This window comes from Cyrtonyx montezumae, unplaced genomic scaffold (assembly GCF_038088225.1).
Source record: "Cyrtonyx montezumae isolate F1298 unplaced genomic scaffold, pur_monq_1.0 scaffold_3, whole genome shotgun sequence".
NCBI lineage: Eukaryota > Metazoa > Chordata > Aves > Galliformes > Odontophoridae > Cyrtonyx > Cyrtonyx montezumae.
In genome coordinates this window covers 108,233,518-108,244,848 of record NW_027072034.1, presented here as the reverse complement: position 1 = coordinate 108,244,848, position 11,331 = coordinate 108,233,518, and the positions used below count along the sequence as shown (strand labels likewise).

Below are 11,331 nucleotides of genomic sequence, written 5' to 3'. Positions count from 1 at the left end.
CGTGTGGAAATCTGACAGCTATACAGTATTCTGTGTATAATGTATGAAACGGCTTTTGTGAACGGTGAAGAAAAAATGAATGCACTGTGGTATATTTCTTCTCCCTATGAAAATAAATGCTGTGTGGTCCATTAAAAAGACGTTTGTCCTAAAATAAAAACAACCGGTATCCATCACTGCACATCCCAGACCTCACAGAGGAGAGGGGTGAATTTGTGGTCGTTCACTCTCCAGGACATCAGCATCTCTGCGTGGTGGTGGTTAAATGTCCGTAACTCGGTGAGGCGGCCCAGAAGGCACGCAAAGTGCTGCGGGTTGTCCGGGTGGTGCAGCTTGCATAACTTCTGCAGGATGTCCAGCAGCGGCTCCTGAAGCCTTTCCACTGACTCTCTGTCCTTTATGTATTGTCGGTCTGGTTTGGGTTTCAAAAAGGAAAGAAGTAATTAGTAATTTCTGCAGGAGCCATTTTGTTTGAGGCACCGTACAATCATTTGTAGGTTACTTCAGTCTTGTCAAGGAATTGGTTCCCTGCAGGACCATCCAAAAATCAGATCATGTGTCTGAGAGTGTTATCCAGACACTTCTTGATCTTTGGCATCATGGGGCGATGCCCACTGCCCTGGGCAACTTGTTCCATGCCCACCACCCTCTGGTGAAAAACCTTTTCCTAACACCCACCCTGAGCCTGCCCTGACGTAGCTCCACGATGTTGCCTCGGGCCCTGTCACTGTCACCAGCCTTCTGGTTAAACAATAGAATATTCTGGACTAGAATGTATGTTCACTTTCTCTGTGTTGCAAGTGAGTTTTTCTAAGTCACATTTCTCACATCTGTTCACATTTCTCATACTTTCTCTCCCAATGCACTAATACTGAATTCTGAATTAGGAGTTACCTGGGGACAGGATCACTATTGCTGTGAGCAGTGCATATTCCTCCTGTGTCATCTTCAGCTCTCCAATGCTTTTATAAAAATTAAACATGGGAGTTATGAATTCATCTGAGATACCTGGGAGGAAAAAAAAAAAAAGCTATGTTATTTCTTTAATTATTGAAATAGTCTGGCTTATTGCCAATGAGCAATAAGTCAATATTTAAAGCCATGACTGTTTGTCTTAGTGGGAGAAATTTACTACACAAATCAAGTCTGATGCAATGCAATTAGTTTACAAAAGTGCAAGCATGTCCTTGTTTTCCAGAACAGAATTAAAACAGGTAAGTGCTGTCAGTTTCACTGGTTTCAAAGTCTTTCTTTCAAGTAAGTTCCTTTTCTCTCCAGGTTTGTCCTCCTAGCTCCTCATAACAACACTCGTTTGTGTTCTTCTTGCTGTCTGCTGATTTCCCAGTTGTCTTATTTTTCCAGTATTCACAGTTTGCAAAACAGTCCCCATTTTCATATTAGTTATATGGAAATCTCTCAGGGCATATGGCTTAATTCTAGCCCAACTCAGCCGACTGCTGTGGGCAGTTACTTCGGTTGTCTTCATAAAGAGACTAAATTGCTCCTTTTATGTAGCCTGAAACTTCAGCTAGGTCTAGGATTACCTGTAGTCCAAGATCAACTTGCTTGCAATTATTACTGCCTCCTAGCACGAACCAGTGTATTATGGAGTACAGAGACATAAATAAAGAAAACACAGCCTAGTTTGAGCTGGGATCATGTGATTGTCTCACCATCGTGAAAGCCACTGGGGTTATTGCGCTGGGGCATGTGGACTGGGCTTTCTCTTACGGACTTTGTCATCAGGTCACACTGTTCTTACACAGCCTTAAATTACAGATGTATTTCACTCTGCCCTTTGGTGTAAAAGAGTAGTAGGTCCTGTGGCATCATTTTTTTTGTTTGGTTTTTTTTTGGTGTCAGTCACTCAGAACAGGCAGTGACTGCTGCAAATGGCCATGTGAGCTCAGAAGTGGCCACACCTACAAGGTCTAGAAATTCAAGCCAGGGTGAAAGGAGAGGGGCCTTCTCTGTTCCCACAGAGGAGAGCTATGGGATTTCTCATCCTTTCACTGTGTTCAGTTTTAAACCATTCTGGGATGAGGCTTTACAACTTAGTTTGGAAATTGTGTGAAACCATGCAGTTTTGAGTATTTCAAACAACACGAAGCTGAGTCCAGATCTGGTAGTTAGAGACTGCTGTGAGGTCTGGAGTGCTTTCAACAGGGGAAGTTCAAAACAAAACCCAGTAGATGCAACTCAAAGAAAGGAAGTGTGAAGTCACTTGGCTGAGCTATGAATAAGTCGCATTTTGCTGTGACAGTGACAGCTGTTGGGAGTTGGACTCATTGATTCCTTCCAACTTGGGATATTCTGTGATTTCATGAACTTATTTTGATCAATAGTTATGTGACCCAACAGAGTGAAAAGTATAGTCCTGCATGGAGTGGTACGTTTTGTGGCTGAATAATGTATTTAAACATGTGACATTTGCAAACTAAATTTGCTTCAGGTTACAAACCACGAATCTAGTGGTTGTGACAAGTTCAGTGTGATTGAGAAGAGTCTGTGTTCAGTAAGCAGATCTATATGATAAGAGCTCATCCTGTGGTAGTCAGTGACACAGCTGGAGTCTTATACAGCACAAGCAATAGTTACAGCATTGATGTGCCACAAACTTAGTCATCAGAGTTAACTATTTAAAAATTTGAACACTTGTCCTTGCTAAGTTTTGAGGAACCGCCTGTCTATCTGGCAGTTTTAAATGCCAAATTTCTTTCAGTATGATGTGTAAGAAACACATGCATGTGATTCAAGGTTCACGTGAATCTGGAAATATGAAAAAAAGAAGTCTAGTAGAGCTCTAAAGTGAAGTAAGTTAATTCCTCTTGTGAGCGGTTTAGCAACAATGAGAGAAGTCAGAGCCAACTGCAAATATTTTTAGTACTACCCAAGCAAGGTGTCACGCTGCACATCAGGCAGCAGTCAGGGAACAGGAAGAAGTGGGCTGTGACTATGACTCTCCCATTTGTTTCTCATCTTCATCATTTAACTAGGTTTTTGTTTGTTTGCTTGCTTTTTACTTTAGTGGGGAGAAGGGGAGGAAGATTCGTTTTCAGCTGAAAGAACTTTCTCATTGTCTTATTGACTGCATTGTTCCTCAGGTTCCCCTGAAAAGAAAAGTGGGATGAAAGGGGCGCTGGTGAAGTGCAAGGTGTGAAATATCTGCATTCAGGTCCTCCTTGTGCTCATATGCAAGTAAAACAGTCCTTGCACCAGAAAGCTTATAGGCTAACATTAAGAAACTTAAGGAATGGGAGACAGGGTGGAAGGGGTGAAAGAAAAGTTGTGGAAGGAAATAAAATTACATCAGAGGGCTTCTCTGCACTACTGCAATTCAGAGAAATAAAATAAAACAGAAGAGGTAAAAAGGAGTGATAAAAAGGAATGTAATAGCAATGCAGCTGATGTTTATTGCTTTTATGGAAAAAAAAAAAACCCAAAACAACCCAACAACAACAGAACTTTGAAATCTTTAAACAGATATATATCATTATTCAATTCTGAACAAAACAATGAAAAAGAGCAATGTTCAGTCAGTCTAGAATAATGTTTGGGTTTCTTTCTTGATTACTGGTATGGCCCCTATCTCATCTGTGCTGGCTTTTCCTGGTTATTTCCTCGTTTTGAATGTTCACATTACACAAACTGCTATTCCATCACAAGAGGGGGCTGTTTTCTAACGTGATTGAAAGGACTTTGGATTTAATAAGCTCCACTAGAAAGAAGGAAAAACAAAACAAAACAAAACAAAAAAACAGCAGGAAACAGATGTTTATAGTTCTTGCTTTTTCTTCCTTATCTACTGTATGAAATGTCACTTCCATTCAAGTTATCAGAAAAAGAATTAAAGGAGATTTGTCGTTTGCAACTGGAAGGGCTGGTGGAAAAATGAATTATATAGCTTTTCAAATGCCACTCCTACCAATCATACTCCAACAGTGAAAAAAAAATCAAATAGATAAAGTTATAATGTATTTCTGGCCTCAGTGAGAACAGAAAACTGCGTTGTTTATACTTCTTTATTTAGCACAGACGAGAGAGCTGTACTTATCAGACAGGCAGAACTTCCTGCTCTGCATTTAATGATGTGCCCTGCTTAGTCTTTTTTCAAGGTTTAAAAAACTTTGCATGATGTTGTCTTAAGGCAATAGAAACTGGACCCTCCTCTGTGTTTTGTTGTGCAGCATTCTGAATTAGGCAGATTTCTACCTAACCACCAGCCTAGCTCTATCATCTGCTGAAGACACTGCAATTCAGTTTAATTGATTTTGCTGTATTAGTGCCTGACTGGAAGGAAACCTCGGGGTAGTCCATGGGAAAAACTCCTTTTACTGAGTATGGCCTGGCTGCATTAGCCTAGAGGAGATGTAAATTTGTGAGCATTATTCATTTAGCACCCTTTACTTCTTATACAGTTTCATCCGCCTCTGTAGCTTAAGACACAGTATTGCTTCAGGCTTTGCCTTGATTTTTATGTTTTTGTTCCTATTATTTCTCACTGAAGGGTAGAGGACTTGCTTTCATAAGGTTTGCAGTTTCAGGCTGTCAAAAATTATCAGGTTCACATAGCCCTGGAATATACTTTTTTTTTTTTTTTTCCTGCAATATCAAGTCAATATTGCCATTTCTTGAGATCAGTATTCTGTCTTTTATTCTGGCTAATTATTAAAACAGAGCAGATCAATCTATTGCAAAGGAAAGCCTGCAAATAAATGCTAATTAATAGCAACTATCACTGTATGATTAATATGGATGAAGAGATCTTTTTTGCTTGATAAATATGGAGATGTCTTGATATTAAATCAAGAATATGATAGTAGGTGTTTTATGAAGATAAAATATATTAATTACTCAAAAATTATACCTTATATTTCACAGTGCTTCATATACCAGAATTGATTTCATGCTATCAAATATTTGTTATGAGCTCTTCACTCTAATCTGTTCAGCAGCCTTTTAAACATGGGCTGTATTCACTGTATTGATGCTGAGAGCTGAAAAGGGTGGAATATTTATCTAGTGGAGAAGATGTACCAGGATATGGACATGGGACCTCTCTATCTCCTCTTCTAGAGGTGAGTGACTTAAACAAGTAGTGTCTGCCAGGGAGAATAAGCAGGATAGCAAAAACCCTTCCTCTCGAAGTCAATTAATAGTACCAGTGTGGAGCCATCAGTGCAAGTGAAGAAACTCCAGGAAAGCAGCAAGGAGGATGCAAACAGCACTGTCACGTCACATCCTCTGGCAGCAGCCGTGTTTGGGCAGTTGAGAGGGAGATGCAGCCAAGCAAGCATCTGCAGTTGTGTTGCCTTCAGCTAATTCTCATGGGCTGAGGCTACTTATCTCAGTATGTTTTTGACCTAGAGAAGCACACTTACACAGAAGGAAAGACACTGGGTCCTCTGACATCTGTTCTTATATTCATATACATAAATTAACTCTGTAGTTCAACCACTCCTGTAAATTTCATTTGTAATTCAGAAACACGGCATTCAGCAGGAGAGATCATACAGGACCATACAAGCCAAGAGGTTCTTTCCTATACTCTGTTCCTTCCGATAGTCTTTAATTAAAAGAGTCCCTAATTTTTGAATGCTCTGTGCAGGGTGCTGATTCTGGGTCAAGTCACAGGATGGGAAATGTCACCTTCCATGTGAATGCATGCAACCACTGGCAGAGCTGAACAGCTCAGGTTTGCACCTATGTTCAAAAACAAGGAATGACATGCACAGATTACTCTCTCTTGATTATCTGGACTCAACAGCAAAGATTATTTCATTGTGTTTCCCCATACAGCCTCCAGCACAGCATGCTTTTGAAACACTACGGTTACTCAGTACTAATAACCAAATAACGAAAGCCAAAGGCAGCGGAAGTGGTTAGGTAGCCACCGTTCCTCTGCCAAATTTTGCCCTTGGTTGAAGGAGGCCCTTGTCCAAATCAATGGGAACTTTGTATCCACATTCAAGGGTGACAGGTGGCCTCTTGCCAGCGCTATGAAATAGTGGCTATTTTGTGTTTTCTTTTCTTGGGTTCCATTGCACTTCAACACCTCTAACCCATCCAGCGAGATGAAGGTATACTTCATAATGACAGGTTTCCTGCTGCCAAATGAAAGTTTGAGTCCTGATTCTTCTATTCACATCAGAAAGTGTGCTATCTCTGATTCTAAAATTAGTGGAACTGTTCTGTAGGATAAAATAATGAAATAAAAATCTGTGGCTCTTAATGACTACTGAAAGTTTTCCTTAGGAGAGCAAGGTATAAATGCTCCCTCAGAAAACATTCAGTATTTCAGCAGTGATTTTTTAAATGTTTGTTCTGCTAGACAGTGGGGAGAATTTGCTTTCAATACAAGAGAAAGAAACTAGGTATTAAATTGCCCAGATCTCAGCCTTTAACAAAATGAGTCTATCGGTGACAACACAGTGTATTCGTAGTGAAGCATCAAGAAAGATGAGTAAGTTGTAAAGGCTCTCATTAACATTCAATAAAACGTCTATATTTCTCATTAGTTCTTGATATAGATTAAATAAGAGAGGATTTCAGTTTCAGGAGAAGTGAATAGAAGAATTTCCATAACACCTTCTGGAGGAAAACTGTACAGGCATAAACAAAGGCAGATGTACCAGGACTTATGCAATCTGCTTAAGCTAAGAAATAAAAATACACCTCATCAGCATGAGAATAAAAATGAATGCTGATAATGCTCAAAGGTTGTCACCATCAAATCTCTGTCTTCTTTATTAGGAAAAGTAATAATAATAATAATAAAGCCAATAGAGTCAGAATGGGGAAGGCATAAATATTAATAGATGAAAGCAGCTTCTAAATGAGAGCGGCTTCTAAATGGACACAGTGGCAGGTGACAGAAGTCTGGACAGCCTGTGACTTTTAGGCAGGATCCCCTTCTACCCACTTGATTTTACTGATAAGAATATCAAGGCTTGACAATAGGACTTATGTGACATTCAGACATTTGTCTGCATCTAAAAGATGTGAAGTTCTGACTAATGACAGTCTATGGTTGATAGCCTGATAATGCTTGGTACCTCACTAGGAGCTTGATGCTTTTCCTTCACTGAACTCTCAACTGTCACTGCATTTCCTTTGCTAATCTCACTTGGTTTTTGCAGGGTGTTTTGGTTTGCTGTGTTCAGTCAGGTATATGTTAAAGTTCCAGACTCTATACTTATGTATAAGTATATTCTCTTGGTCTTTCTTCTTTATATAACTTGGATTCAATCCCTCCTGGCCAGCTTATCTCTTGGAGCAATCTATAACATGATAACATTCTGCTGTAGCTTTTAGTAAGTAGCATGTTTCCATACCGGTTAAGTTTAGGAGAGGTCGCTAAAGTTTCTACCCTAAAATCTGTTGTGGTTTAACGTGGAAGGTGCCTGAGCACTACACAGTCTTGTTGCTCAGTCTTCCTGTACCCAGTGGGATGGGGGAGAGAATCAAAAGGGAAAAAAAAAACAACAATGTAGAACTAATGGGGTTGAGATAAAACTATTTTCTAAGATAGAGAAAAGGTAAAGGATGATATTTATGAAAAATATGTATGTGAGTGTGTATAACAAGTGATGAACAAGCAATTGCTCACCACCCCATGACCGATGCTCAGCTAGGTCACCGAGCAGCAGAAGAGAACAAGATGAAATCCCACTCCCTCCAAAACTCTCCTTCCATGTGATGTCATATGATATCGGATAACCCTTTGTCCCTTTTAAGTCAGTTGTCCTGATTCTGTCCCCTCCCAGCCCTTCGTTAACATGAGCTGAGCAATCAGAATGACCATGGCTCAGTACAACACTGCATAGCAATATCTGTAAACATCAATGTGTTATAAACACTGTTTTTCTCCTAGAACCAAAACATAGCATCTCACCAGACAGTTTGAAGAAAGAGTCCCATCTGAAAATAAGACAAAATCAAATCTGTTCAAGCCAGAGCCCTGGTGCTGTGCCTTGCAGGGCTGTGAGCTGCATTTTAGAGCATTTCAAAGCTGTATGCATAAGCAATGACAGCAAAAGAATTTGAATGCCTTTCTTTTAATTCATTTAAACTCAGAATACCTGCAAATAATCATGAATTAGACCACAAAAGAAATATGACCCAGTAGAAGATATTTTACAATATTTTGAAATGAGTCTATTTACCTAAATGTGTAATTCTAGAATTTATCAGAAACTACAACACAGCATCCTGAAAAAGTGCACTAAGGCAGGCCTTAACATGAAAACAAAAGTCTCCAATAGTTTGTAACATAGGAACAGAATTCCTTTGAAAAGTCAGAGAACACTGTGAAATACCTTTGGGAAACTGGAGAGAGTCAAACCCATCTCTTGAGTCTTCCTCTTAGAAACACATCTGCTTGCATTGCTATTGCAAAGAGAGTGATAAAACTATCTAACCAGCACTGAACAGACAGGCAAAGGGGCATTTTAAAAGCACATTTAAGCAGTTTCCTGTAAGAGACATTGCCACTGATACTCTCTAAAATGCAGCAATGACAGTGAGGCAGTATTCACCCAAAATGAGGGACTCTTGCTCTCGGTAATTCTGAGTGACTTCTGGTTCTGTTCAGTAGCATTTACAGACATCAGCTCCTTCAGCAGAATCAGTAGCAACTCTTAACACGGCTACAAACACAACGATTTACGAGCTGCTTTTGTTTACTGTCAAAACCCCATTAAGTGCAGTCAAGGATACTGGTTTTAAATAGCCTTGAATTTGCACAGGAGAAAGAGAATACATGGCAAAGATTGTTGTCTTGTATTCTGATTTTTAATTTTTAAATATATAATTATTTTCATCATTTTGCATACATCTGTAGTCCCCTCATGTCACAGGTTTTAATTACATCAGCGCAGAGTTCAAGCCCATTTCTATGATTAGTATTGTTCACTCATACATATTTTCCTTCTGGCCCTTGTAAAGGAGGGCCAGAACCCAGAATCAAAGCAGCCTCTCTTTGATTCAGAATTTTTATTACATTTGAATTTTTAATGATGAGATGAAGGGCAGATAAAATTTGCTAGTCAAGACAGAAAAAAACAAAACACATTATGAATTGCATCAGTGGAGCATAAAGGCTTTGTAACAATGCAAAACATGGTTTTGCCTGCTTTAAAAAGCAAATATCAAGCCTAGTTCATCTTTTTGTAATGTGCCTGACCTATACCTTAAGAAGGACCTTAAGAAGTGGCAAATATATTGAGAATATTCCATATTTGTAGTTCTTCTTTGCATTATGAATCATTTTTGCCAAATTGACCCTAAGAATAGATGTTTCCCTTCTACAGTAACATCCTAAAATCCTCTCTCTTTCTTTTCTCTCTCTCTTCCTCTCTTTCTTCATTTCATTTGCAAGTATAAATCCTGATATTTTATTTGAATAATTTAAAATGGAATCTGTTTTCTTTGTTCTTCCATGCTTATCATTGGAAAGTTTTACTGGGTTTATTTGATATTTCATTAATCATAACAAATTGCAATGTATTTTTGAATGACCTTTATGTGATGATCTTTACACTCAAAGCTGAATTAGATCTGTTCTAGAACAGCTTTCAGAGAAACCTTTTTCAATACTAGTAAACTATTTTACTAGCTTTTCAAGGTCAAAATACTGACACAGAACTGCGACTATTTTCTTGCCTTGTGAACAAGATGTTCATGATAGCTTACCACTATTACGAATTCTTTCTTCTAGAAGGACAGTATGTCCTGTAGGTAGTTTCCTGCTGAAGATCTCAGCTGAACGGAGGAACATGGCTTCTACAGCTGAGCCCTTCAGCAAAGCAATCTGATCTTCATGGTCGAGGGTTTGGAAGCCTAGGGAGACATTAGAATAAGTAAGGCATCAACAGAAAAGTCCCCACTACATTCTCTGCACAGAACTTCTCAAATGTGAAGTGCTGCACGTCTGTGTAACTTTGATGTTGTTATTAGCTTGATTGACAAGTACAGAAGCTGAAACTTAGATTCCACAAAATAACAACACTGACTCAAACTTCACCAAAGCCAAGCAGGCATCAGTTGTGGAAACTTTAAATCCATGCCTTTGTCTTTTCCTGGGCATAAGGCCATGTGGCTTGCAAAAAATCTGTAGGGCTTTTTCCCTCTTATCAAACTACTATCACATTTTTAGTTCATAGCTTTGCTTCCTCCTAAGGTGTGTGTATGCACACATAACCCTGTGCTTGACCAGTGATTGCATTCAATCAGAGCAGTATGTAGCATATTGAATTATTTCTTTTGTGCCATAAGGGAGTTGTCTTAATATCTTTCAGTTGATACTGCTGTACTTTTCTTTGCTTAATTTGTACCCCATGCACATCCTGTGAGCCAGTATTCCTGTTAGTGTAAAAATAACATTAAAGCTGTCGCGTTATCCTTTGAAGCAAGTCTGTAACACACAGAAAGGTAAGGAACGTGGGAATGACAGGAGCATAATGCTTTTCTACAACTAGGCATTCCACTGCACCTTCCTTAAAAAAAGTAGGGCCTGAAGAATCACTTTAAGGGTGGCTCAGTTTAAGTCTCCAAGGCTGAGAGTAGAGAAAGGAACTGGAGTTTTCCAGTCGGAAACTGGCTTTGAATGGTAGGCAAGTGCTCAGCGCTGCTGAGAAAGCAACTGCAAACACTGCTTCCTGGCAAAGAAGAAGGGGTGGGACTTGTCTCATAAGGAGTCTACCATGCCTAGAATTCACTCCTGCAATAACATCACTTGGTAGTTGAAATTAATGATAATAATAATATCACACCTCAGATTTTGAGTGCTTCTCCTTAACACACCATGCAACGTCCATAAATATTTGCAAACTTCTTGTTTAGCATCCACAGTTCATGTCTGTAACACTTTTCCAGGAAGGCAGCAAACTGAGCAAAGCAGAGTCTTGCTGATGTTAGTGGCAATTTAGAGGCAGACTATTTGGCATTGCAGTGGTATATGAGAACAATGTCTCTCTGGAGATATAACCCTTTTTCTGAACATTTTGTTTTTCAATAGGCAGAAAGTGCCACATCTCAGAGTGACATAATTTGAATTATTCAAAATATTCTCTGTAGAGCACAAAGCTCCTTTTCTTCAGACAGTGTCTGAAGAATGCATGTGTCAGAAGAGGTGGCATGATGATATACAAAATATGCACAACAATCAAATGGCAACTGAAAGCATCTAAGTTTTGAAATAACAAAGCGTGGCCCAGTAGACTGGATATACCTGGTAGTTTCTTAGTGAATTCCACAAGAACTTGAACATGACTAGTAGCCATTTCTGTTAAAATCAGAAAATTCCCTTCAGCACTGAATTCCTCGTGTAAC

General features: G+C 39.2%; 1 protein-coding gene across 2 annotated transcripts in view; it reads right to left on the bottom strand.

Moving 5' to 3' along the window:
- Positions 1-76: 76 nt before the first annotated feature.
- NR1H4 (nuclear receptor subfamily 1 group H member 4) overlaps positions 77-11,331 on the bottom strand; it is a 37,335-nt gene continuing 26,080 nt past the window's right edge. For both annotated transcript variants that reach the window (XM_065742748.1, XM_065742749.1), the window contains exons 7-10: positions 11,231-11,330; positions 9,694-9,840; positions 895-1,008; positions 77-412 (exon numbers count right to left, since the gene is read on the bottom strand). In XM_065742748.1, the coding sequence (XP_065598820.1) occupies positions 174-412; positions 895-1,008; positions 9,694-9,840; positions 11,231-11,330 (600 nt within the window). In that variant the 3' untranslated portion in view covers positions 77-173. The remainder of the gene's footprint in view (positions 413-894; positions 1,009-9,693; positions 9,841-11,230; position 11,331) is intronic.